The sequence below is a fragment of the Oncorhynchus mykiss genome, chromosome 8 (genome assembly GCF_057628025.1).
Source record: "Oncorhynchus mykiss isolate SJ-2025 chromosome 8, ASM5762802v1, whole genome shotgun sequence".
NCBI classification, from domain to species: Eukaryota; Metazoa; Chordata; class Actinopteri; order Salmoniformes; family Salmonidae; genus Oncorhynchus; species Oncorhynchus mykiss.
In genome coordinates this window covers 50,673,251-50,700,000 of record NC_143029.1, presented here as the reverse complement: position 1 = coordinate 50,700,000, position 26,750 = coordinate 50,673,251, and the positions used below count along the sequence as shown (strand labels likewise).

The following is a 26,750-nucleotide window of genomic DNA, read 5'->3' as shown; positions in this document are numbered from 1 at the left end:
AGACAAGTAATGTATAGAGAGATTGGGTTGTCTAGGGCAGGGTTTCAAACGTATGGTTGATCAATTATGACACAATATCATCTAGCTTGTAAACATTTTCGCAACCAGGTTTGGGTAAAAAACTTTTTTTTTTTTTACTGGGAAAAGTACATTATTAGGTTCAGGGTTGGAAGCCAGGAATAGGGTGAGACTTGAAGATGAGATGGGACTCACTGAAGAGGTTCCTGATGCGACTGGCTCCAACCCCCACAAACATCTCATCAAATTCCGAACCGGTGGCATAATAGAAGGGGACGTCGGCCTCTCCAGCTACGGCTCTGGCCAACAGAGTCTTCCCAGTGCCAGGGGGGCCAACCAGCAAGATCCCTACAGAGAGAGAGTGCACAAGCTATAAACAACTATAAATTATTCATATTGTATTACTGTATAAAAGACTGAAATCCAATGTGGAAGTAAACAATAAGATATGTAACTAGCTGTGAGATAAAGTGACTAGCCATCAGAATGGATAAGAGTAAGAATAGATAACAGAGTAGCAGCAGCATATGATGAGAGTGTGTGTGTGTATGTATGTATGTAAGTACAGTGGGGAGAACATATATTTGGTACACTGCCGATTTTGCAGGTTTTCCTACTTACAAAGCATGTAGAGGTCTGTAATATTTATCATAGGTACACATCAACTGTGAGAGGCAGAATATAAAACAAAATCCAGAAAATCACATTGTATGATTTATAAGTAATTAATTTGCATGTTATTGCATGACATAAGTATTTGATACATCAGAAAAGCAGAACTTAATATTTGGTACAGAAACCTTTGTTTGCAATTACAGAGATCATATGTTTCCTGAAGTTCTTGACCAGGTTTGCACACACTGCAGCAGGGATTTTGGCCCACTCCTCCATACAGACCTTCTCCAGACCCTTCAGGTTTCGAGGCTGTCGCTGGGCAATACGGACTTTCAGCTCCCTCCAAAGATTTTCTATTGGGTTCAGGTTTGGAGACTGGCTAGGCCACTCCAGGACCTTGAGATGCTTCTTACGGAGCTACTCCTTAGTTGCCCTGGCTGTGTGTTTCGGGTCGTTGTCATGCTGGAAGACCCAGCCACGACCCATCTTCAATGCTCTTACTGAGGGAAGGAGATTGTTGGCCAAGATATCGCGAAACTTGGCCCCATCCAACCTCCCCTCAATACGATGCAGTCGTCCTGTCCCCTTTGCAGAAAAGCATCCCCAAAGAATGATGTTTCAACCTCCATGCTTCACGGTTGGGATGGTGTTCTTGGGGTTGTACTCATCCTTCTTCTTCCTCCAAACATGGCGAGTGGAGTTTAGACCAAAAAGCTCTATTTTTGTCTCATCAGACCACATGACCTTCTCCCATTCCTTCTCTGGATCATCCAGATGGTCATTGGCAAACTTCAGACGGGCCTGGACATGCGCTGGCTTGAGCAGGGGGACCTTGCGTGCGCTGCATGATTTTAATCCATGACGGCGTAGTGTGTTACTAATGGTGTTCTTTGAGACTGTGGTCCCAGCTCTCTTCAGGTCATTGACCAGGTCCTGCTGTGTAGTTCTGGGCTGATCCCTCACTTTCCTCATGATCATTGATGCCCCACGAGGTGAGATCTTGCATGGAGCCCCAGACCGAGGGTGATTGACAGTCATCTTGAACTTCTTCCATTTTCTAATAATTGCACCAACAGTTGTTGCCTTCTCACCAAGCTGCTTGCCTATTGTCCTGTAGCCCATCCCAGCCTTGTGCAGGTCTGCAATTTTATCCCTAATGTCCTTACACAGCTCTCTGGTCTTGGCCATTGTGGAGAGGTTGGAGTCTGTTCGATTGAGTGTGTGGACAGATGTCTTTTATACAGGTAACGAGTTCAAACAGGTGTAGTTAATACAGGTAATGAGTGGAGAACAGGAAGGCTTCTTAAAGAAAGAAAAACTAACAGGTCTGTGAGAGCCGTAATTCTTACTGGTTGGTAGGTGATCAAATACTTATGTCATGCAATAAAATGCTAATTAATTACTTAAAAATCATACAATGTGATTTTCTGGATTTTTGTTTTAGATTCCGCCTCTCACAGTTGAAGTGTACCTATGATAAAAAATACAGAGCTATACATGCATTGTAAGTAGGAAAACCTGCAAAATCGTCAGTGTATCAAATACTTGTTCTCCCCACTGTATGTATGTATGTATGTATGTATGTATGTATGTACGTACGTACGCACGCATGTATGTACAGTACCAGTCAAACGTTTGGACACAACTACACATTCAAGAGTTGTTCTTTATTTTTACTATTTTCTACATTGTAGAATAATAGTGAAGACATCAGAGCTATGAAATAACACATATGCCATCATGTAGTAACCAAAAAGATCAAAATATATTTTAGATTCTTCAAAGTAGCCACCCGTGCCTTGATGACAGCTTTGCACACTCTTGGCATTCTCTCAACCAGCTTCACCTGGAATGCTTTTCCAACTATCTTGAAGGAGTTCCCACATATGCTCAGCACTTGTTGGCTGCTTTTCCTTCACTCTGCAGTCCAACTCATCCCAATTGGTTTGAGGTTGGGAGAATGACGGTCAGGTCATCTGATGCAGCACTCCATCACTCTTCTTCTTGGTCAAATAGCCCTTACACAGCCTGGAGGTGTGGTGGGTCATTGTCCTGTTTAAAAACAAATTATAGTCCCACTAAGCACAATCCAGATGGGATGGCGTTTCGCTGGAGAATGTTGTGGTAGCCATGCTGGTTAAGTGTGACTTGAATTCTAAATAAATCATCGAGTGTCACCAGCAAAGCACCCACACACCATCACACCTCCTCCTCCATGCTTCACGGTGGGAACCACATATGCAGAGATCATCCGTTCACCTACTCTGCATCCCAAAGACACAGCGGTTGGAACCAAAAATCTCAAATTTGGACGGAGACCAAAGGACAAATTTCCACCATCTAACGTCCATTGCTCATGTTTCTTGGCCCAAGCAAGTCTCTTCTTATTGGTGTCCTTTAGTAGTGGTTTCTTTGCAGCAATTCAACCATGAAGGCCTGATTCAAGCAGTCTCCTCTGAACAGTTGATTAAATGTGTCTGTGATCCAATGTTGACCTAAATGACTAATGATGATAAATACAATCCACCTGTGTGTAATCAAGTCTCCGTATAAATGCACCTGCACTGTGATAGTCTCAGAGGTCCGTTAAAAGCGCAGAGAGCATCATGAAGAACAAGGAACACACCAGGCAGGTCCGAGATACTGTTGTGAAGAAGTTTAAAGCCGGATTTGGATACAAAAAGATTTCCCAAGCTTTAAACATCCCAAGGAGCACTGTGCAAGCAATAATATTGAAATGGAAGGAGTATCAGACCACTGCAAATCTACCAAGACCTGGCCGTCCCTCTAAACTTTCAGCTCATACAAGGAGGAGACTGATCAGAGATGCAGCCAAGAGGCCCATGATCACTCTGGATGAACTGCAGAGATCTACAGCTGAGGTGGGAGACTCTGTCCATAGGACAACAATCAGTCGTATATTGCACAAATCTGGCCTTTATGGAAGAGTGGCAAGAAGAAAGCCATTTCTTAAAGATATCCATAAAAAGTGTTGTTTAAAGTTTGCCACAAGACACCTGGGAGAGACACCAAACATGTGGAAGAAGGTGCTCTGGTCAGATGAAACCAAAATTGAACTTTTTGGCAACAATGCAAAACGTTATGTTTGGCGTAAAAGCAACACAGCTGAACACACCATCCCCACTGTCAAACATGGTGGTGGCAGCATCATGGTTGGGCCTGCTTTTCTTCAGCAGGGACAGGGAAGATGGTTAAAATTGATGGGAAGATGGATGGAGCCAAATACAGGACCATTCTGGAAGAAAACCTGATGGAGTCTGCAAAAGACCTGAGACTGGGACGGAGATTTGTCTTCCAACAAGACAATGATCCAAAACATAAAGCAAAACCTACAATGGAATGGTTCAAAAATAAACATATCCAGGTGTTAGAATGGCCAAGTCAAAGTCCAGACCTGAATCCAATCGAGAATCTGTGGAAAGAACTGAAAACTGCTGTTCACAAATGCTCTCCATCCAACCTCACTGAGCTCGAGCTGTTTTGCAAGGAGGAATGGGAAAAAATGTCTGTCTCTCGATGTGCAAAACTGATAGAGACATACCCCAAGCGACTTACAGCTGTAATCGCAGCAAAAAGTATTAACTTAAGGGGGCTGAATAATTTTGCACGCCCAATTTTTCAGTTTTTGATTTGTTAAAAAAGTTTGAAATATCCAATAACTGTCGTTCCACTTCATGATTGTGTCCCACTTATTGTTGATTCTTCACACAATACAATACACAATACAGTTTTATATCTTTATGTTTGAAGCCTGAAATGTGGCAAAAGGTCGCAAAGTTCAAGGGGGCCGAATACTTTCGCAAGGCACTGTATTTGGGCTGGTAACTCTAACGAACTTATCCTCTGCAGCAGAGGTAAATCTGGGTCTTCCTTTCCTGTGGCGGTCCTCATGAGAGCCAGTTTCATCATAACGCTTCATGGTTTTTGCGACTGCACTTAAAGAAACTTTAAAAGTTATTTACATTTTCCCGGATTGACTGGCCTTCATGTCTTAAACTAATGATGGACTGTCGTTTCTCTTTGCTTATTTGAGCTGTTCTTGCCACAATATGGACTTGGTCTTTTACCAAATAGGGCTATCTTCTGTATACCACCCCTACCTTGTCAAAACTAAACTGATTGGCTCAAATGGAGACTCACTGAAGGAAATTCCATAAATTAACTTTTAACAAGGCACACGTGTTAATTTACATTTATTCCAGGTGACTACCTGGTTAAACTGGTTGAGAATGCAAAGAGTGTGCAAAGTAGTCATCAAGGCAAAGGATGGCTACTTTGACGAATCTCACATATTAAATATATTTTGATTTGTTTAACAATGTCGTGGTTACTACATGATTCCATATGTGTTATTTCATAGTTTTGATGGTCTAAATTCTGGGTGCTCATTCTCAGACAAGATCACTTTCTCAGGCTAGACAAGATGACACCTTATCCCTAGCAAGAAATGTATGTGCTTCTGTCTAACTATTGTTAATAATAGTTAAAATAGTTGACTTTAATCTAATATCTTGAAACATGTACACATTTAAGAGGAGGGGTTGAACATGTGTAATGATAAACAAGAGAAGTGCATTGCGTTCTGTTGGCTACTCTTTAATGTCAGCACGGATGACAGAAATGATAAGTGGTCTTTTTGGTTTTCCAAAGTCCTTTTCACCTGTCCCCTATCACTGTGGTGTTTGCTACTGGCTGGCCTTTGTTCGCTCATTGGCTGGTTCAGATTTACCTACAACAAAAGAGGAGGTGAGTGTCCTATACTGTAGTATGTCATCCGTGCCCTGTGAATCAGTCATATATAAATATATAGAAAATCTAACTCTGTATATACCTCAGCACTTTCAATGCTTTCAATGGGGATCCTCCATTAAACATGCTTTTTAGTCCAGGTTACTACATGATTCCATATGTGTTATTTCATAGTTTTGATGTCACTATTATTCTACATTGTAGAAAATAGTCAAAAATAAAGAAAACCCATGAATGTGTAGGCGTGTCAAAGCTTTTGACTGGTACTGTATGTGTCGTATGCATGTGGTTTATGTGTTAGCCCCTGAAACCCTACCTCTTCATTTTCATCTTCCATCAGAGGAAGATAGTGTGCCTGGCTGCCTGCCTAAGCAACTTCTTGAATTCAGCATTGTTCAGTCAGTCTAAACCTGGGTCTTGTTCATTAGGACACAGAACAAATTTTTTTCGAAATGTTTTGCAACGGAAAACAAATGTGAGCGTTTCTTATTGAACAAATCCAGGTAGTCCTTTCTGTAAATGTTTTTCTTGTTTGGTGCCTAAAGAACACAATCCTGATCAACTAAAGACCATAACATGTATGCAAGGATGACTAACTAAGTTGCTTTCGATAAAAGAGTCTGCTAAATGGAATTATTCTTATTATAAAACAGCTCAGTGGTCTGCTGCACCTTTCGGCAGTCTCCCTCCGAGGACGGTGAACTTCTCTGGGCTCCGGAGGAACTCCACCACCTCCTGCAGCTCGTTCTTGGCCTCCTCTACCCCCTTGACGTGCTCAAATGTCACGTTCTTCATCTGGACAGGGTCCACCGAGTCCAGGCCTGATGTGGTTCGGAATCGCACTGTCCAGAATGGTTAGATTAAGGTTCGAAATCACACTGCTCAGATGCAAACACATTCTTAGCTATGGTTAGTTTTTTTTTTTTCAACAAATCACTGTTTTTTAAGAAGCATTCAGTAAGCATCACATCAAGTTCTCGATTACTCATCATCCGAATTGACACACCAAAAGAATGCTCAGCAAATTTGAATGCATCAGCAAAAAGTTAAGGCTCAATCTGGGAGGCTGTTCAATTGCCATTTAAATACATTATATAGGCTGCCCATTTATTTATGAAGAATGGAACTTTAAACAGACAATATACTGCTTCATAAACCATCATGTCACTCTCATGGACTGCATATGAAGTTGACAGTGGTTACACTTCTCCAGGCCCATCCCTCTGCAGTGAGGAGTGCAGTTGGGCTGAAACGCAAACTCCAGATTGTGGCTTTAAAGTAAAATTCCACCCCAAAACTTTTGGTATTTGTTTCATTCATCGATTGTTGACATAGGCCCAAAATGTTTTGCTTGTCTGCAATCAAGTTTCAAGATATGTAACTTTAAAAATAAATCATCCCTGTATGATGCATTTTGCATCATTTGATGCATTTTGCATCATATGGGGTTATTTCTGTATACCAATAGTTTTTGGGTGGAGTTTTCCTTTAAAAAGTACACACCAAGCTGCATGCCAGAGTACACACCAAGCTGCATGCCAGAGTGAAGGTCTTTGAGCTTGATAAAATGAAAAAGGAGCCTTTACCCGATAGGAAGGGGGTCTTGGAGAGGCCGTAGAGTCCCACCAGCAGCAGGACCAGCAGTATAAACCTCGTCCTCCTCAGAGAATCTGCAGAGAAGGGGAGAGAATGTGTGTTTCAATCCGCTTTCAAGAAAAATGTAAGTCGACAACACTTATCTCTTGCTGCAGTGAGCATTTAATTATCAATGCAGGCCTTCGAGGCCTGTGGGCTGAAATGTTGGTAATTTAATGCTCACTGCAAGGAGAGTAGACTTTCATTTTCTGAATCCGCTAACAGCCAACATTATGGGAGGCAACGCAGACCTAGTTCATATTTAGAAGGAAAGAAACAAGAGACAATGTTGTGAAACGAAGGAGATACTACCTGAGCTTGTCCACTGAGAACTGCGTTTTGGTATCCCATCTTAAAATGTTTAGCCATGTTGTGTCTCAGTGTGCATGGCATGGCCCTGGTCTTATTGTGTAGTGTGGTGTTCTGTAGCGTTGTGTGTGTGTGTGTGTATACACTTGCCTTGTTTGCGCTGTGTCAGCGCCTGGGATTTTAGGAATCCCTCGGCAAACCCTGTCTTAAAAGAATCTTGCTGCCCATCTGGAATGTTCTTGCTCTTCAGGAGCTTGTCCAAGGTTTCCACCTCCATCCCCTTATCACGCGTCAGGAGGCCCTCCATGAGACAACAGAGTCATAGATGTTTACAATGCATGGAAGGTACGATCCTTCCTTGTCTAATGAGGAAATGCTTGTTTTTGTTTTCTGTTGTAAAACATTTTAACACATTTTGGTATGATGTGACATAATGAACATGACCCAAGTACTCTTTCCATAGAGTGACAGAGTACAGACAAACCGGGGTCTCACCTTCATAAAAGATGGGGTAAAGCCATCTGGTTCCATGGGACGCTCAAAGCCTGCCTGCAGTCGCTTGTGTTTCCTTAGAGTTTTAAAGCCTCGGCTTTGGACCCACACTGGAAACAAGGGCACACGTATGTTTAACATATAGAAAATCAAACTATACATTTATAAGATGTTTGGTAAACTTGAATGCACTTCAGGCGTTCAATCATATGGGAGAGTGATTGTAAAACAATATAACAAACATCCTGCTATGAACTTTGGCTTTCACCTGGAATTGTTTATTTATGTTTGAGGAAAAAAACTACTTTTCAAACCATATGATCTAGTACATAATAAAAGTATAAATCAATCAAATACAAATATGACAACCTGGTCTCAGAGCGATTTGTATGGTATGTATTAATTTGTGGATGTCCATCACCCATTATGTATTTTTTATTTTACCTTTATTTAACTAGGCAAGTCAGTTAAGAACAAATTCTTATTTTCAATAACGGCCTAGGAACAGTGGGTTAACTGCCTTGTTCAGGGGCAGAACGACATATTTTTAGCTTGTCAGCTCGGGGATTTGATTTTGCAACCTTTCGGTTACAAGTCCAACGCTCTGACAACTAGGCTACCTGCCCCCCCAATAAAGAATTCATAAGATATGATATAGTATGAGATGTTACGAATTACAATTCGTATTACACAGTATGTTACGAATTTGCAAAACGTACAATGTTACAAATTTGAAAAATTTACAATATGTTATGAATTTGCAAAACATATGATATCTTATGAATTCTAGTTAGCTGGCTAACGTTAGCTAGACTAGGGGTTAGGGTTAAGGTTAAGCTTAGGAGTTAGGTTAAAGGGGTTGCAGATAGGGGTAGGGTTAGCTAAAAGGGTTAAGGTTAGGGGAAGGGTTAGCTAACATGCTAAGTCGTTTAACCCGGACGATGCTGGGCCAATTGTGCGCTGCCCTATGGGACTCCCAATCACATGCGGGTGTGATACAGCCTGGAATCGAACCAGGGTCTGTAGTGATGCCTCTAACACTGAGGTGCAGTGCCTTAGACCGCTGTGCCACTCGGGAGCCCACCAAAGTAACCATAACATATCGTACTAATTTCAGTGTCCCGGATTTACATGTACTATGTTACATCTAATCTATGAGACCAGGCTGAATATTATGATATCATAGTGAATTCATGACATGTGAATTAACAAGCCTTCCCCAACTAACTGGCAGATATCTCTCTAAAATTATTATTATTATTTTGCTCAGAAAACATTTTTTAATTGAAATAATTTGTAAACAAAAATTGCCCTGCGAGTGATTTTATTTGGCCCCCAAAGTTTTCTGAGAAAAACAAATGGAACTGTTTTATTATTATTATTTGGATTGTTGGACATAAGACAGTAAAAACACCAGCAAATCAGCTCCAAGTGATTTCAATTTTGGAAATCTGTCCTAAAGTATTCCCACATCTAATAGAGAGATATACAGTATGTGATGATACACAAAATGTATGAAAGATTTGAAATGATTATGCTTAGTCAAATGTTGTATCTGTTTGGGCTTCTTGGAGTCTACAAATTATTCATAATTAAGTTCCCCCCCTGACCATCCTCTCAATAAAAACATTTAAAAATCGGTCCACTAGTTGATGAACCCTGCTTTATATGTCTAGTTTAAGGAACATCTAGCCAAAATATCATGACATAAGTGAGTCAAAATGTGTGAAATTTGTGAAAGTCTAAATCAACATTTTGGCCATTTAAAACAGTGTGTGTCCACCTTATCGACAAGGGGAGGTGCACTCTGAACATTTTACTTTTTTCTTGGTTCTACTGATGTGCTTGTCTGTCTCCGACATAAAAAAAATATATATATATATATATATATATATACTTTTTGACTTCCACACAAAATTACTTATTTATTTTTCAGTTTGAGTGTGTAGGTCGCATTCTTTATCATACAGCTATGAATAGGAATCGGGAGGTTTGGACCGGAAGAGCAGCTTTTCTAAGGACCGCCCCCTTGACGTGAGGTGGCAAAGAGGAGACAAGAATGTGATGTAATGACGCAGATGACCAGTGGATGAAGCCAGAGACATGTTTATTAAACAGAAGCCTAGAATGGCTAGTCTTTTGTGCTCTGACTTACAAAACTTTGGGAAATTAATAAAATAAGTAATTTAAGCATATTATCAGTCAGCAAGTAACTGCATCGGGCACTTTAAGCTTAAATAGATTATAGAATATAATGAATTTCTGTTACCTGGCCAGTAGTGGAGCTCTGTGAAAATGGATTGAAGAGGTGAGGGGATCTGTCTGCAGAAAACAGGGGAGTCAATGCCAATTTTGCCACCAAAGAACCCTAGAAAGACAGTATAAGGAGAGTTGGATGTACATATTCAACCCAAATGGTCTTCTTCACTTCAGACAATCCTCTTAGGATTTAGTTACATTTATAACCACATATTCGTGATTCTCTGTCTTAAAATAAATGTGTTCATATAAACGATACACAATTAATTCCATAAAATACAGCAAATCGGTGCTATGCAAAAACATGCATTTTTGGTATTTTATTAGGATCCCCAATTACGGGGGGCCCAAACAGTAAACAAAACACACACAAAAATATATATATATATACACAAAACACTACATAATACAACACAATGCACATTTTATTAGAATTTATATATACACACATATACTGAACAAAAATATAAACTCAGCATGCAACAATGTCAAAGATTTTACTGAGTTACAGTTCATATAAGAAAATCAATAAATTGAAATAAATTCATTAGGCCCTAATCTATGGATTTCACATGACTGGGAACACAGATATGCAGCTGTTGGTCACAGATACCTTAAAAAACGTAGGGGTGTGGATCCGAAAACTAGTCCGTATCTGGTGTGGCCGCTATTTGCCTCATACAGTGTGACATCTCCTAAGCATAGAGTTGATCTGGCTATTGATTGTGGCCTGCAGAATGTTGTCCCACTCCTCTTCAATGGCTGTGTGAATTTGCTGGATATTGGTGGCAACTGGAACACACTGTCGTACACATCAATCCAGAGCATCCCAAACATGCTCAATGGATGACATGTCTGGTCAGTATGCAGGCCATGGAAGAACTGGGACATTTTTGCTTGATTACCAACAACGACGAGACGGCCGACAAGGAGGAGGTGAGGGCCCTCAAAGAGTGGTGTCTGGGAAATAACCTCACACTCAACGTCAACAAAACAAAGGAGATGATCTTGGATTTCAGGAAACAGCAGAGGGAGCACCCCCTTATCCACTTTGACGGGAGAGTATTGGAGAAGGTGGAAAGTATTAAGTTCCTTGGCGTACACATCACAGACATACTGAAATGGTCCACCCACACAGACAGCGCCTTCCTGAGCGGTATGGCAGCTGCGTGTTCCCATGGTGTTTATACCTGCGTAGTATTGTTTGTACAGGCGTTTGGAAATTGCTCCCAAGGATGAACCAGACTTGTGGAGGTCTACAACTTTTTTTCTGAAGTCTTGGCTGATTTTTATTGATTTTCCCATGATGTCTAGCAAAGAGGCACTGAGTTTGAAGGTAGGCCTTGAAATATATCCACAGGTACACCTCCAGTTGACTCAAATTATATCAAATAGCCTATCAGAAGCTTCTAAAGCCATGACATAATTTTCTGGAATTTTCCAAGCTGTTTAAAGGCACAATCAACTTAGTGTATGTAAACTTCTGACCCACTGGAATTGTGATACAGTGAATTATAAGTTAAATAATCTGTCTTTAAACAATTGTTGGAAACATTACTTGTGTCATGCACAAAGTAGATGCCTAACCGACTTGCCAAAACTATACTTTGTTAACAAGAAGTTTGTGGAGTGGTTGAAAAACTAGTTTTAATGACTCCAACCTAAGTGTATGTAAACTTCTCACTTCAGCTGTACATATTCTTATTTATTCCTTTACACTTGTGTGTATAAGGTAGTTGTTGTGAAATTGTTAGATTACTTGTTAGATATTACTGCAAGGTCAGAACTAGAGGCACAAGCATTTCCCTACACTCGCATTAACATTTGCTAACCATATGTATGTAACCAATAAAGTTTGATTTGATTTGAATGGTGGCAGATGAATGGCACGACAATGAGCCTCAGGATCTTGTCACGGTATCGCTGTGCATTCAAATTGCCATAGATAAAATGCAATTGTGTTCGTTGTCCGTAGATTACGCCTGCCCATACAATAACCCCCCCGCCACCATGGGGCACTCTGTTCACAACGTTGACATCAGCAAATCACTCACCCGCGCAACGCCGTCTGGCCGTTAATGTTGACACCGGGATTCATTTATGAAGAGCACACTTCTCCAGCGTCCCTGAAACAGTTTCTGGCAGTTTGGGCAGAAATTCTTCGGTTGTGCAAACCCACAGTTTCATCAGCTGTCCGGATGGCCATTCTCAGACCATTCCGCAAGTGAAAAAGCTGGATGTGGAGATCCTGGACTGGCGTGGATACACATGGTCTGCGGTTGTGAGGCTGGGTGGACGTACTGGAGACAGCTTATGGTATAGAAATTAACATTAAATTATCTGGCAACAGCTCTAGTCAGCATGCCAATTGCACGCTCCCACAAAACATGCGACATCTGTGGCATTGTGTTTTGCGACAAAACTGTACATTTTAGAGTGGCCTTTTATTGTCCCCAGCACAAGGTGCACATGTGTAATGATCATGCTGTTTAATCAGCTTCTTGATATGCCAAATGTGTCAGGTGGATTGATTATCTTGGCAAAGGAGAAATGCTCACTAACAGGGATGTAAACAAATGTGACCGACCGGCTCGATTAGGTCTTATGTAGCAACATTTTTTTTGTAACACTGGATAAAAGTATAGACTTTGAGATACAAAATGGTATATCATATACACTACAGTTGAGGAACTTGTAACCTTACTTGAGAAAATGGCCATTGAATGTTTTGGTAAACCTACTGGAGAGCTCTTCTTTGTCTACACCCATTCAGCATCATTCACACCCTCTTAAGTTAGCCCCACCCATCTCTGAGGATTCACATGTGAGGCCATGTACTAAACAACCAAAGAATTCAAGACTAAAGGCTGGTTTATACTATATCTAATCGACAGTTGTCGCAGTGACATCCTAAACATTATATTGTCGTCCGACATCAAACTTGTCGTTGTCGTTATGAAAAGGTATAAACACAAAAACTACAGGCTGCATGACATCAGCTTTCTGGTGGTCCAAAATAGCATAACACCAATAAACCCACCCATTTAAAAATGAAAAGCAACTTGTTTTGGTTCACTTTTAGCTTATTGGCTAGCTAATGTTAAGTTAGCCAGTTCAAATAATGACCATATACTTTAACTGACAATGTCAGGGGCACAACTTTCACTGGGGGGACATGTCCACCCCACATTCTTAAATTGCATTTTTGCTCCCACCAGTTTTATAATTGGAATGTGATACAAAACGAGGCAATGATGTGCTTTAGGACCATGCAAACACCTCAGAGCGGCTGGGTAGGCTGTTTGGAGTGTTTATCCGACAGGATAAAATATTTCAATAGTTATAATAATTATGTCCCCCCACTTCTAAAACCAAAGTTGCGCCCCTGCCTACACATACTGACCAGCTCATGTTACAGACAGAAGCGTGCTACATGGCAGACCAATCCGAACTCATCTCTCGGCATGTCCAGCCCAGCCATTACCTCAGCCAATCATGGCTAGTGGGAAGGTTCCTGTCTTATTCCGTGGCTAAACCAACTAGGCTAGTAATTTAACAATTTTATTTGTATTTACAGATGGCATACAAGTTTGTTACTAAGGCACATGAAAGTTTACATGTTCCAGAAGACATTTCTGCCACAAAAAAAAACGCAATAATACAATTTTAAAAAGTTTACGTTCAAATGGCTGTCCTGTGAGGTAGTGACGCGTGACATACGCCTAGTGTCCTGAAATCAGTCACAAATTTGTGCACAAAATTTGAGAGAAACAAGCGTTTTGTGCATATGAATAAATTCTGGGATCTTATTTCAATGTATGAAACAATTTATGAAACATAGGGCCAACACATTTGCGTTTATATTTTTGTTCAGAATAAAAATGTGCCCCTTCACAGTCCCCAAGGTGTTCTTTTATCCATTTCTTTAACAGTTTTTTTTTGCTAGCTTGAGTTACCTTGGGTGGCAGAGAGTTCCATGTAGTCATGGGCATGGCTCTATTTAATACTGTGTGTTTCCCAGCCTCTGTTCTGGACCTGGGGACTGTGAAGAGACCTCTTTTTGCATGTCTTGTGCAGAACTGATGAGTGTCCGAACTGTGTGCCAAATGCTTGAACAGGCAGTTTGCTACATTTAACACATCAACACCACGCACAATGACCAATAGTGTCAGGATAGTGAGCCAGGAGAGATTGACATGCATATCACTGACATTCAACCTCCGTGTACATCTAAGTGCAATACGTGCTGCTCTGTTCTGGACCAACTGCAATTTTCCTGTCCTTCTTTGCCGCACATGACCACACAACTGGGCAGTAGTCCAGGTGCAACAAAACTATGGCCTGTAGGACTTGCTTGGTTGATATAGATGTCAAGAAAGCAGAGCAATGCCTTATCATGGACAGACCTATTCCAATTTTAGCACAACCATTGAGTCTATATGTTTTGACCATGACAGCTTGTTATCTAGGGTTACACCCAGCAGTTTAGTCTCCTCAACTTACTCAATCACCACATTATTCAGTAATAGATCAAGATGAGGTTCAGGGTTGAATGAGTTTTTGTCCCAAAAATGACGTATTTAGTTTTTGACATTATTTAGTGCCAGCCTATTGCTAGTTACCCATTCTAAAATTGACTGGATCTCTATGTTAAGGGTGTCAGTTATTTATTTTACTGTCGTAGCTGACGTGTATACAGTTGAGTCGTCAGCGTATATAGACACACAGGCTTTATTCAAGGTCAGTGGATGGTCATTAGTAAAAACAGAAAACAATAATGGCTCAAGCTGGCTGCCCTGCGGTACACCACACTAAACTGAATTTGCATGAGAGAGGCCTCCATGAAAGAAAACCCTCTGTTCTATTAGATAAAACTCTCAATCCATGATAAGGCAGAGAGTGTAAATCCATAATGTAAATCCATAACCCCTATGTTTTTTCTGCAATAAGTTATGATCAATGATATCAAAAGCTGCATTAAAATCTAACAAACCAGCTCCCAAAACCTTCTTATTATCAATTGCTTTCAGCCAATCATCAGTCATTTGTGTCAGTGATGAGCATGTGGAGTGCCCTTCCTTATAAGCATGCTGAAAGTCAGTTAATTTGTTTTCTGTAAAATAACATTGTATTTGGTCAAACTTTTTCCAAAAGTTTTCTAAGCATTGGTAACAGGCTGATTGATCGGCTGTTGGAACCATTAAAAAGGGTGCTTTGCTATTTTTGGGCAGCGGAATGACCTTTGCCTCCCTCCAGGCCTGAGGGCACACACTGTCTTCTAGGCTTAAATTGAAGATGTGGCAACCAGGAGTCACAATGTATTCTGCTACCAACTTCAGCAATTTACCATCCAGATTGTCGGTACCAGGTAGATTGTAATTATTTATTGATAGCAACAACTTTTTCACCTCTTCCACACCAATTTTGCCTCATCATCACAAGATGTATTCTATGCTCCAATCACAAGCAGGCAACGACACACACACCCTTTGATATGGGCCCCAACAACACAAGAGGCTATTTAAACTCAGCTAAATCGGGTTATAGTAGATATACTACAGTGCCTTGCAAAATTATTCATCCCCCTTGGCATTTTTCCTATTTTGTTGCATTACAACCTGTAATTTAAATGGATTTTTATGTGGATTTCATGTAATGGACATACACAAAATAGTCCAAATTGGTGAAGTGAAATGAAAAAAAGTACTTGTTTAATTCTTATGGCTTGAATCCCGCTAACGGGATCGATGTGACAACAGCCAGTGAAAGTGCAGGGCGCCAAATTCAAACCAACAGAAATCTCATAATTAAAATTCCTCAAACATACAAGTATTTTACACCATTTTAAAGATAAACTTGTTGTTAATCCCACCACAGTGTCTGATTCAAAAAGGCTTTACGACGACCCAGCCACGTTTCATCTTCAATGCCCTTGCTGATGGAAGGAGGTTTTCACTCAAAATCTCACGATACATGGCCCCATTCATTCTTTCCTTTACACGGGTTAGTCAACCTGGTCCCTTTGCAGAAAAACAGCCCCAAAGCATGATGTTTCCACCCCCATGCTTCACAGTAGGTATGGTGTTCTTTGGATGCAACTCAGCATTCTTTGTCCTCCAAACACGACGAGTTGAGTTTTTACCAAAAAATTATATTTTGGTTTCATCTGACCATATGACATTCTCCCAATCTTCTTATGGATCATCCAAATGCTCTCTATCAAACTTCAGACCAGCCTGGACATGTACTGGCTTAAGCAGGGGGACATGTCTGGCACTGCAGGATTTGAGTCCCTGGCGGTGTAGTGTGTTACTGATGGTAGACTTTGTTACTTTGGTCCCAGCTCTCTGCAGGTCATTCACTAGGTCCCCCCGTGTGGTTCTGGGATTTTTGCTCACCGTTCTTATGATAATTTTGACCCCACGGGGTGAGATCTTGCATGGAGCCCCAGATCGAGGGAGATTATCAGTGGTCTGTAAGTATGTCTTCCATTTCCTAATAATTGCTCCCACAGTTGATTTCTTCAAACCAAGCTGCTTACCTATTGCAGATTCAGTCTTCCCAGCCTGGTGCAGGTCTACAATTTTGTTTCTGGTGTCCTTTGACAGCTCTTTGGTCTTGGCCATAGTGGAGTTTGGAGTGTGACTGTTTGAGGTTGTGGACAGGTGTCTTTTATAATGATAACAAGTTCAAACAGGTGCCATTAATACAGGTGGAGGACAGAGGAGAAGAAGTTACAGGTCTGTGAGAGCCAGAAATCTTGCTTGTTTGCAGGTGACCAAATACTTATTATCCACCATAATTTGCAAATAAATTCATTAAAAATCCTACAATGTGATTTTCTGGATTTGTTTTCTAATTTTGTCTGTCATAGTTGAAGTGTACCTATGATGAAATTACAGGCCTCTCTCATATTTTTAAGTGGGAGAACTTGCACAATTGGTGGCTGACTAAATACTTTTTTGCCCCACTGTATATTCATGTCATAGCTAATTTGTCAATGATAAATATTGATACATTACTAGCTGAAACACTTAAATCTCCAAAAATAAGTGGGTGATGGGGATTTCAGAACCAAACAGGCTACATTGTCCCCCATAATCTGATAGTGGTAGTGGGGTGGTAGATGCCTAATCTCCCTTATGGCTCAGCTCAGGTGCCAACATATTACATACCCCGTAGACATACGGTACATAATTCACACACACACACACACACACACACACACACACACACACACACACACACACACACACACACACACACACACACACACACACACACACACACACACACACAGCTCAGAGGCCCAGCTAATGGGCTCAATCAGCCGCAGATTTTAATTTAGAATGGAAAATGAATGTGTTTATGCAACAAATGTTAGTTCATCCTATCAAACTGAAAATGCATCGATTCGTTCTCTAAAACGCATCATTCCTGTATCGTATTTGAGCCCATGCATCTAGATACCTATTGAATCATCTTGAAAGGAAAATATGCACATCCCTACGGGTAACATTAATGTCAGCATTCGTCTAAGATTATCTTAGTGCTAAACATAACCTTTATGTTTTTGTAATAATCACCAACCAGCAGTAAAGTTCCAATAGTCTTCATTATCAATAGGCATGTCCTTAGCCTCACCATGCTTGTTGTGAAAGAATGACTGCGAGGACAGGTGGGAGGTCCTCCAGGCCTTTTGGCTGGGGCTGGATGAGGACGGCACACCCTGTTGACTCAGACGTGGTAACACACCGCTCACTATCTCGTCCAGCTGCCGCACACCCAGGTCAGACAGGCCCAGGTCCCTCAGGCTCCACGTGGGCTACGCATACGAGCACAAACAGGGATGGACACACACACACACACTTTAAATGCTTTATTTGAATCCACAAATCATATTACATATCAAAAAGATTCAAACATTTCAAAGGTTACAGATACATGGACACTTCTAGATACAGAAAGCACCTTCACCATATATACTAAGCTGCCCATGACCGCTGACACAGAGCAGTATTTGCAAGCTGCTTTGCCTTGGTTCTTGGCAGGCCTATAATCTGTAGGTCACGTGTGTTTACCTCGTTACTATGCAAGTCCTGTTCTGTGGCATGCTGTTTCTGCGGAGGTTTAGCAGTGGCACTGCTGCTGCTTCCCACTGAGCTCTTCAGGGAGTGGAGGGCGTTGATCAGGTGACTCAGGGGGACAGTGACCTGCCAGGAAACACAGACATCAGTTCAAAGACACTAATTCCTGTTGAGTATAAAACTACAAAATGGACAAGACCAATTTAAACCTTTGTCCACACAACACGAACTCTGTCATGAACAAAGTGAGGCTGTTCCAAAAGTATTGTATCTTACTATATAAAAAGGAAGTAAAGAAACAAGGAAGGATGGAAGTAAACAAGGAAGGAGAAGCAGAAAGCATTCATGAGTGAAGATACATTCTGGGTGTTTTTTGTTATTATTATGGAATAAAAATATATAAATGAACAATGGCCAGTATATGCTATACTATAGTAAATACTATGAGCAGAAAAAATTATGCCAACCGCCATCATAGCCCACAGAAGAAAAATAAGAACAAAGTAGAATTTTGCAAAAGCAGAACCCTTAGTTAAATGAACCTTGGTTGACCGGAAGCAGTTGCACATTTAAATACAGCTGCAAAGATTTGATTATCTTATTGGCAGCAACAATAGACTTTCGGTTTTGCCTTCAAAATAAAAGTCTTCGTTAAAACGCTATGTGTATGATACGATATCGATATTTGTTTGCTGCTTTGCATAGTCATGGTGCATAATGTTCAAATTGTTACAAAATGATAACTACTAAACTAAAGAGAATGACTACTTTATAGAAGATAAATAATATAAAAAGTGGAGCACAATGAGAAATGGCTGTTTTTAATATGTAATTTTATGATATGTGTATGACTGGTGCTATGCTTAAATGTGTGTCTTGGTTCTTACAGATCCTATCACGGTTATAATTTATTTCCAGTTTGCTTGAGTTGTATTCCTGGATGATAATATGGCCTAGTCACTAGTGTCTTAAAGCCTCATGCGTTTTATCCTAGCTCTGTGAAACCATAACACTATGTGCTGTGCCCAGGAGTTGTCTTGCCATCTCTTGCTAAAAAATACAAATCATTTGGTCATTCAGAGTTTGTGATTATTTACCCATGCAACAGGACATAGCCGCCAATGCAGTTCACTGTATAAGGAATACATATTGAACTGTAGAGGAAAACGTTTACTACACCTCTCAGCTAAAGTGAGGTGCAAGACTCAATAGGGTCTCCACCAACCAAATATGTTTAGGGGATGGTGTCGTACGGATTGTTGCTGGATTTTTACTCCACCGCCTCCATAGTCCCCAATGCAATACAGTGTCAGCTAAAGTGGGGTGAAAAAGGCTCAGTAGGGTGAGTTTGAACAAAAAGCGAAGTCATAGGAACGCTGGTCTTTTACTGTGGTCAAACAGCTTAAAATGGGGTGACAGGTCCCTATACGGTTCAAGTATAGCACTGTGTCATAGGACACATATATTGTCATACCAAAATACTTTAGAATTTAAAAAGACATATCTTAGAATCTTCCATCTGGTGGACACTTTGGAAAAAAATACAACACACAATATTTTTATTCAAAAAGTCAAGAGAGATGCAAGTAAAGTTGGTCCAAGAAAGCACATTTTATTGATAACAAATATCACAATGAAGTTAATTAATCAAATTGATCATCAACAGTTACACAGAAGTTTCAAATTAGGTTTCAAGTTTTATTGTCACATGCACAAGTACAATGGGTGGACTAAAAGGCCAGCAACATGGTATTATTCAATGCACTATGAAATGACACCTTATATACATTCTACAGATCCCACTGAGTATTCCCTACAACATTTTTACTGCTGCACATAGAATAACATTTGCTCTATTCACCAATATGTATTTCATACAGTGATTTCCATTGGGGGCATTTATTTGACCTTGGAACATGTTTTAAAACCCCACATTTATGCAAATGTAACTTAAATATTAACACATGAATCATTGTTAATGTTTAGACAATTATTATTAATATATCATGAACAAATACAGGTTATTGACACTAGTGTACTATTACGTGGGGGACCTTTATTTAGAAAATTTTCGAAATTCTGTGACCGGAAATGTTTTATTATTGTTGCTGACGAGACGCTGATAAAGATTTGTTACTTATTATTCTCAGACGGGGTAGCTACGAACAACGACATAGAAACCATCGTGGTGAAAATAAGGTTTCCCCCCAAGGTAATGCATGAATACCGTGTATTTTTATTCAACTAGCAATAAGGCTAACAGCATGCGTCTCTAGCTAGAATAATTTATTACCCAACCCAGTTTGCGTCATTGCCGTGTATGCTTTTCTTTGTTTAGCCTAAAATGTCGGCACTGTTGTGGCTAGTTAGTAACGTTATGAACGAGCTTGCTGTGTAATGTGGGTTAAAATGTAGTTATTAGACTAACTTCTTGGTAGCTAGCTAATATCAGTAGCGCTAGATAACGTTAGCTAACTGAAGATAAACGTGCGTTAGAACCTGTTTTCTGCCATAATCCTTTTCTCATCATGCTGTTGCTTGTGGAAAAAGTGTCCTTGTGTGGGGTGGGATTACACAAAGTGGACAAATACCAACACGTGTGCCATGCAAACGCATTTGAAGCCATTTAAAAACTTACATTGTCATAACTAATATCAACATTGTTTGTATTAGCGTCACTGCAGTCCTAGCCCATTTCATATGACTGGTGTCTTTTACATTGATCTCGACAATTTATTTTCGTTCGGTGGTTGCAATAAGTAGGCTTTTCTTTTCGCTGACGGTTTTTATTGAAGTCAATTCGGCCCATGTCGCATCAGGGTAACGTGGTTCTGGGCTGGAAACGTTATATTACAATAAATTGCCATTGCATGCCACTAAATTCAGCATTACGTTTAAATGCCTGACTAGCTCCCCTCGATAAAACGGAGTAATTATGTCCGGCGATGGAACAGGAATTTCAACTGACACAATATAGGCCTAAACAAAATCACACATTTAGGGTAAAATTTCTGCTCACTTTATCGATTCTTGACCATTTTGTTTCTCTTAATTATACAACCTGTTGACTTTAGGTTTTCAAAGCAATGGAGGGGAGCCATGAATAATATTTGTTTTAAGTAACCATGTGAATGTATTTTGTGCCCCTGAAGATCACAGGTCCATCTGAAAAGAGCCAGGTTGAGAGAATAGAAGGAAAGGAGATTTAAATGGAGGTGGAAGAGGCAACCAAGTCTGAAGAAGTGCAGGTGGATGCGGCTGGCAGCGAAGAGAAGTCAGATGACGCTTTGTCTAATGGTAGCCACACAACCCCTAAGAGAAGCAGGGGTAGGCCCCCCAAAAACCGACCCGTCTCTGAATCAGATCAAGCCGTATCCAACGGTAGCTCCACAACACCTAAGAGGGAACGGGGTAGGCCCAAAAGACCAGTCACCGAGAAGGGAAGAGGTAGGCCAAGTGGAGCCTTGTCTAATAGTAGCACCACAACACCTGAAAAAGGTCAGCCAAAAGGATCAACCTCCAGGTTAGGTGCTAGCCACATAACACCTAAGAGAAGTGTCAAAGGATCAGTGTTCACAAAACCCAAGATGCTGATGGTTATAGGCAAGCCGTCGCAAGGCCAACCCAGTAAAGTGGTTGACCCCTCCCCTAAGAAGTGTGGCCGGCCCTTTAAAGTTAAATCAAAAAGGGGTAGGCCAAAGAAGATCCTAACACCCGAGGAAGAACAGGAGAGAAAGAAACTGGAAAGTCAGCCAAGTGTGTTGAAGCCACTTGGAAGGCCACGCATCTATCCCCGCAATGACCCACCAGTCACTGAGCCTAGAGGAAGAGGCCGCCCATGCAAGTCTGAGGACAAAAGGGGTGCTCACTTGCGGAAACCCCCCAATCCCCCCATCTATGATGGTCCCCCACGGAAACGGGGCCGTCCCCCTAGTGCAGCAAACAAAGATAAGATCGAGGCAGAACAAGATGAGGCCAACAGTGAACCTCCAGTCAAACAATCCTGCAACTCCAATGAAAAAAGCGAGGAAGGATTTCCTCCAGTCGAAGAGGACAGTGAAACGGGAAAGGTGAACTGAGGAAAGTGAAACCAGAAAGGGGAATGGAGAAAAGCGGATGAATATACAGAAGACACCAAGAAGCCAGTTACCCCCAGTGACGGCAGTAGCTTTCTTGGGGCCATAAGCAGGATGTTTGGCGACAGCCCGACCAGAGCAAGTACTCCCCACTTCATAGCTGCCCTGTTTTTCCAGTATAATTGCTGATATGAGATCATCTGATAATGCAGTTTTATATTGGGGTGATCTCAGTTATGAATATAGATAATGCACTTTCGCTTGTCTGATTGCATTCTTCACCTTTATGGGGTTAAAATGGTTAGCCTTATTGTTGACCTGGACCATGCAACTTCCAATTCTTTCTCTGCATTGTTGGGAAGGGCCCACAAGTAAGCATGTCACTTAGTTAGTCTATGCCTGTTTATGAAGCGTGTGACAAATGCATTTGATTTGAACCCAACGTCTCTCAAATTTCTACATTTAAAATGTACAGTTTCACAACTTGAGGGGTTTGTTCACCAATTGAATCCTTGTAGTTTGCTTATCAATGTTACTCCTCAGATCATTTTATGATTTAGACTTAAGTAGTTTTTTTTTTTGTTGACTGTCAGTCCTGATCACTAGGCCTACTTTGACATAACCAGTGGAGTAACATTTTAAAACAGGACAGCTTGTGAGATTTTTTAGATTTGAGTCTTTTCAATAATTTTCTTTTGACATTTTAATGTGTTCATTGTCATTAAAATCTGGTTGATTACAAAAATGTTATAGTTGTGGATGACTTGGTTTCACAGACCCTGGACAAATGTTATACACGTTTATGTAGGCTACATGTATTGGGCTATATCATGAACTCTTGACCATTTGAAATTTGAGTATAAATGCATTCCTTTATGTATCCACCTGTCAATTTAAACTCTGCCACTGACCGACTGCATTATACAGTGGCAAAGTATGTGAACCCTTTGGAATTACCTGGATTTCTGCATAAATTGGTCATAAAATGTGATCTGATCTTCATCCAACAATAGACTGCTTAAAACACAATTTCTCATGACTTTATTTTCACACACCATGTAAACATTCACAGTGCAGGGTGGGAAAGTATGTGAACCCTTGGATTTAATAACTGGTTGACTCTTTTGGCAGCAATAACCTCGACCAAACGGTTTCTGTAGTTGTGGATCAGACCTGCACAACAGTTAGGAGAAATTATGGATCATTCCTCTTTAAAAAAACTGTTTCAGTTCAGCAATATTCTTGGGTGTGAACCGCTCTTGAGATCATGGCACAGCATCTCAACCGGGTTGAGGTCAGGGTGTATTTTTTTCTGTTTAAACAATTCTGTTGATTTACCTGTTTTGGGTCGTTGTCCTTTTGCATTACCCAACTTCTGTTGGCGGACAGATAGCCTTACATTCTCTGTCAAAATGTCCAACTTGGGAATACATTTTTCCATCAATGATCGCAAGCTGTCCAGGCCCTGAGGCAGGAAAGCAGCCCCAAACCCAGTCCCTCCACCATACTTTACAGGATGAGGTTTGATGTTGGTGTTGTGCCTTTTTTCTCCACATAGTGTTATGTTCCGTCCAAACAACTCAACTTTAGTTTAATCTGTTCACCGAATATTTAGCCAATAGCGCTGTGGAACATCCAAGTGCTCTTTTAACTTCAGACATGTTGCAATGTTTTTTTTTTGGACAGCAGTGGCTTTTTCCATGGTATCCACCCATTAACACCATTTTAGTTTAGTGTTTCACGGATTGTAGACTCGGCAGAGTTGTTAGCATGTCCCAGGGATTTCTGTAAGTATTTAGCTGACACACTAGTATTCTTCTTAACCTCATTGAGTATTCTGCACTGTGCTCTTGCAGTCATCTTTGCAGGACTGCCACTCCTAGGGAGAGTAGTAAGTGCTGAACCATTTATAGACAATGTCTTACCTTGGACTGATGATCAAGGCTCTGAGATACTTTTGTAACCCATTCCAGCTTTATGCAAGTCAACGATTCTTAATCTTTTGAGAGCTATTGTTCAAGCTATGGTTAACAGTCAATTCTTGTGAATAGCAAAACTCCAATTGTGAGGTAAATTTTTAATAGGGCAGCTCTAACCAACATCTCCAATCTCGTCTCATTGATTGGACTCCAGTTTAGCCGACGCCTGACTCCAATTAGCTTTTGAAGTCTTTAGCCTAGGGGTTCACATACTTTTTCCAACCTACACTGAATGTTTAAATGTATTTTTCTTGTCTCTATTGAATACAATATTTTGTGTTAGTTTAAGCACGTGTTTGTCTTGACTTAAGTGAATAGATACAATTTATGCAGAAATCCAGGTAATTCCAAAGGGTTCACATACTTTCTCTTGCCACTGTATAGTCTAGAGGAAATCTATTGAGATACTGTATCTTCCAATATTGTACATCAATCCACTGTACATTTCACATTTGTTTATTCATCCTTTTTACTATGTTTTTGCTTATAGCTGTATTAATTTACTTTAGTTTGCTCCTCAATTCATGCACCTTGGTTGGAGTGAGTTCCCTTCATATTGCAATAATACTGTACCAAAAGTGACATTTGGGTAGTGCAATCTGCCATGTTCTAAATCGGGCTAATTCTTGTCACTGAGTTTTAATCAAGTAGGCCTAATTTTAGTAGAGCAATGCATTTGTTTTTAATTTGGTCTTTTCTCATACAGCTTTGTAGCTTGAGCCCATCTTTCAAATCCTAAATGACCCATGTCAGCAGTTCTGGTAGGTCCGTGATTGTCTAGGTTGAGGGGAATTTCTGATTAATCCAGAACAAGGTCTGTGAAACCACTGAAGGTAACATGAATGAGTTGTTTTCAGAGTGTGTAAATTGTAAGTTTACTGCAATAAAATGTCAAACTTTATTACAGGTGGTTTTTAAATGTCAATAAAGCTTAGTCTTATTTAGTATCTCTGGCTTTTGAGTGTATCGAATTACATGTTAAATTGTGAGCCAAGTCAGCGTCCCTGGAGCTGTTTAATTTGGCCTTTTTAACTAGGCAAGTCAGTTAAGAACAAATTCTTATTTACAATGCCGGCCAAACCTGGACGACGCTGGGACAATTATGCGCCGCCCTATGTAGGGGTAAATGCATACCGGCAGGAGACGTACCTGTGTCACATCAGCAGCCCCCTGTGCATGGGTTCACTTCATGCTGCTCACAGCGTGGTAGCCACGGGACCAAAACAGTGGAAAAGTTGAGCCTCCCGCTTTAACGCTCTTCGTTGTGGAAATTAACCCACTTTCTGCATCTACGTCCTATCGCCGAGTCTACCTTTTATTTAAACTTACTGTGCCGGTGGGCAGGACGGTTAGTCTCAAATTACCCCTGTTAACAATACCTTTTAGATGGTCATTAAAAGACTTCCCAACCAGGTCTGTTGTAGACCCACTTACTCTGCTAACCTTGTCAAAATAAAAGTCCCCCACAAGTTATTCCTTTTGTCCACATATGGTGCGTGACGTGCTGGACTTTTACGTGTAAGCAGAGGAAGTGGGTCGGAAACACATTCCTTCAGATACGGTCTCAAATTCACCATTTTAAAATGACCCACCGGCACAGTAACTTTCAATTAAATTTGATTTCACTTCTGGCTTCCCACAGGCTTTTTGTGCAGCCAAATACCGTCAGTCCCCGTGTACCGGTTCGTACATAAAACATTCTCCATTCAGACTGCAAAGGCGACGATTTCCTCAACCCGATTAAATGTCGAGAAGGTGAAAATTAAAACGGGGTATGCATACATTCTTTATGAAACCACCATGCTAGAGAGTGGCTAATACCTAGGAATGCTAGTTTACCCGTCAATGCGGAGCACAACATTAGGATTAGCCATTAGTGTGATGGTGAAAAAAAAAAGGGGGGGGTTTCAAAGAAAGTATGTGTTTTTCACCCCCGCCTTCTCACCATTAAATCAAGCTGAAGAAATGGATACCTTTGGAGCCTTTATGTACGACCGGGTCCACGGGGGATACGAGTGTATAGCAGCTGGCTGCCAGGGTTTCCGTTATAAAAATGTGCCGGACATTTGACCAGTTGCATTTTAAATTTACCGGACCCATATGCATTGGGTGTGTAACCTGATTAGGACATTGTTCGATTCTGAAAATATGAAATGATAGTTATTCATGCCACTGATGGAGTGATGTTGGGGGTCTACAACAGAAGTTAAGGGTTATAGGAGGAAGGTATATAATGGGTGCAACTAAGCTTGGAATGTGTTGAGTGCAGGGACGCGATTACATGTGGAAGGCATTGATAAGGAGAGAGGGTAATGTATAACGTTTACATTATGTCAGGATATGTTAATTGTTAGCCATCAGGGATCCTCTGGGAGAAGAGACGCAGTCTGGTATCAATAACCATGACAGCCTTGAGTTGGGGTAGAGGTCAGGTCAGATGAAGTGAGGAAGAACCGATATCACTAAGGAGTGATCGAGACTGGAGGAGGAGACTCAGCCTAGGAGAAAGG

At 40.8% G+C, this 26,750-nt stretch overlaps 1 protein-coding gene and 1 non-coding gene across 7 annotated transcripts in view; one reads left to right on the top strand and one right to left on the bottom strand.

Moving 5' to 3' along the window:
• The window catches only part of LOC110530001 (ATP-dependent zinc metalloprotease YME1L1), an 80,393-nt gene that overhangs the window by 19,163 nt on the left and 34,480 nt on the right, over positions 1-26,750 (bottom strand). For 3 of the 6 annotated variants that reach the window (XR_016482413.1, XM_036985537.2, XM_021612746.3), the window contains 8 exons: positions 18,180-18,311; positions 17,743-17,923; positions 10,109-10,207; positions 7,843-7,949; positions 7,498-7,648; positions 6,990-7,073; positions 6,075-6,245; positions 214-366 (listed from right to left, as the gene is read on the bottom strand). Coding sequence is in view for 5 of the 6 variants with exons in the window: in XM_021612746.3 (XP_021468421.1) it covers positions 214-366; positions 6,075-6,245; positions 6,990-7,073; positions 7,498-7,648; positions 7,843-7,949; positions 10,109-10,207; positions 17,743-17,923; positions 18,180-18,311 (1,078 nt within the window). In the remaining variant the exon portion in view is untranslated. Of the gene's footprint in view, positions 1-213; positions 367-6,074; positions 6,246-6,989; positions 7,074-7,497; positions 7,649-7,842; positions 7,950-10,108; positions 10,208-17,742; positions 17,924-18,179; positions 18,312-18,652; positions 18,727-26,750 lie in introns of those variants that run through there. The other 3 variants (XM_021612749.3, XM_090181848.1, XM_036985540.2) reach the window with 3 other exon arrangements.
• On the top strand, positions 20,248-25,187 carry LOC110530002 (uncharacterized). Its single transcript, XR_016482414.1, has 2 exons — positions 20,248-20,397; positions 21,338-25,187. It is a non-coding gene; the product is annotated as an uncharacterized LOC110530002 (transcript).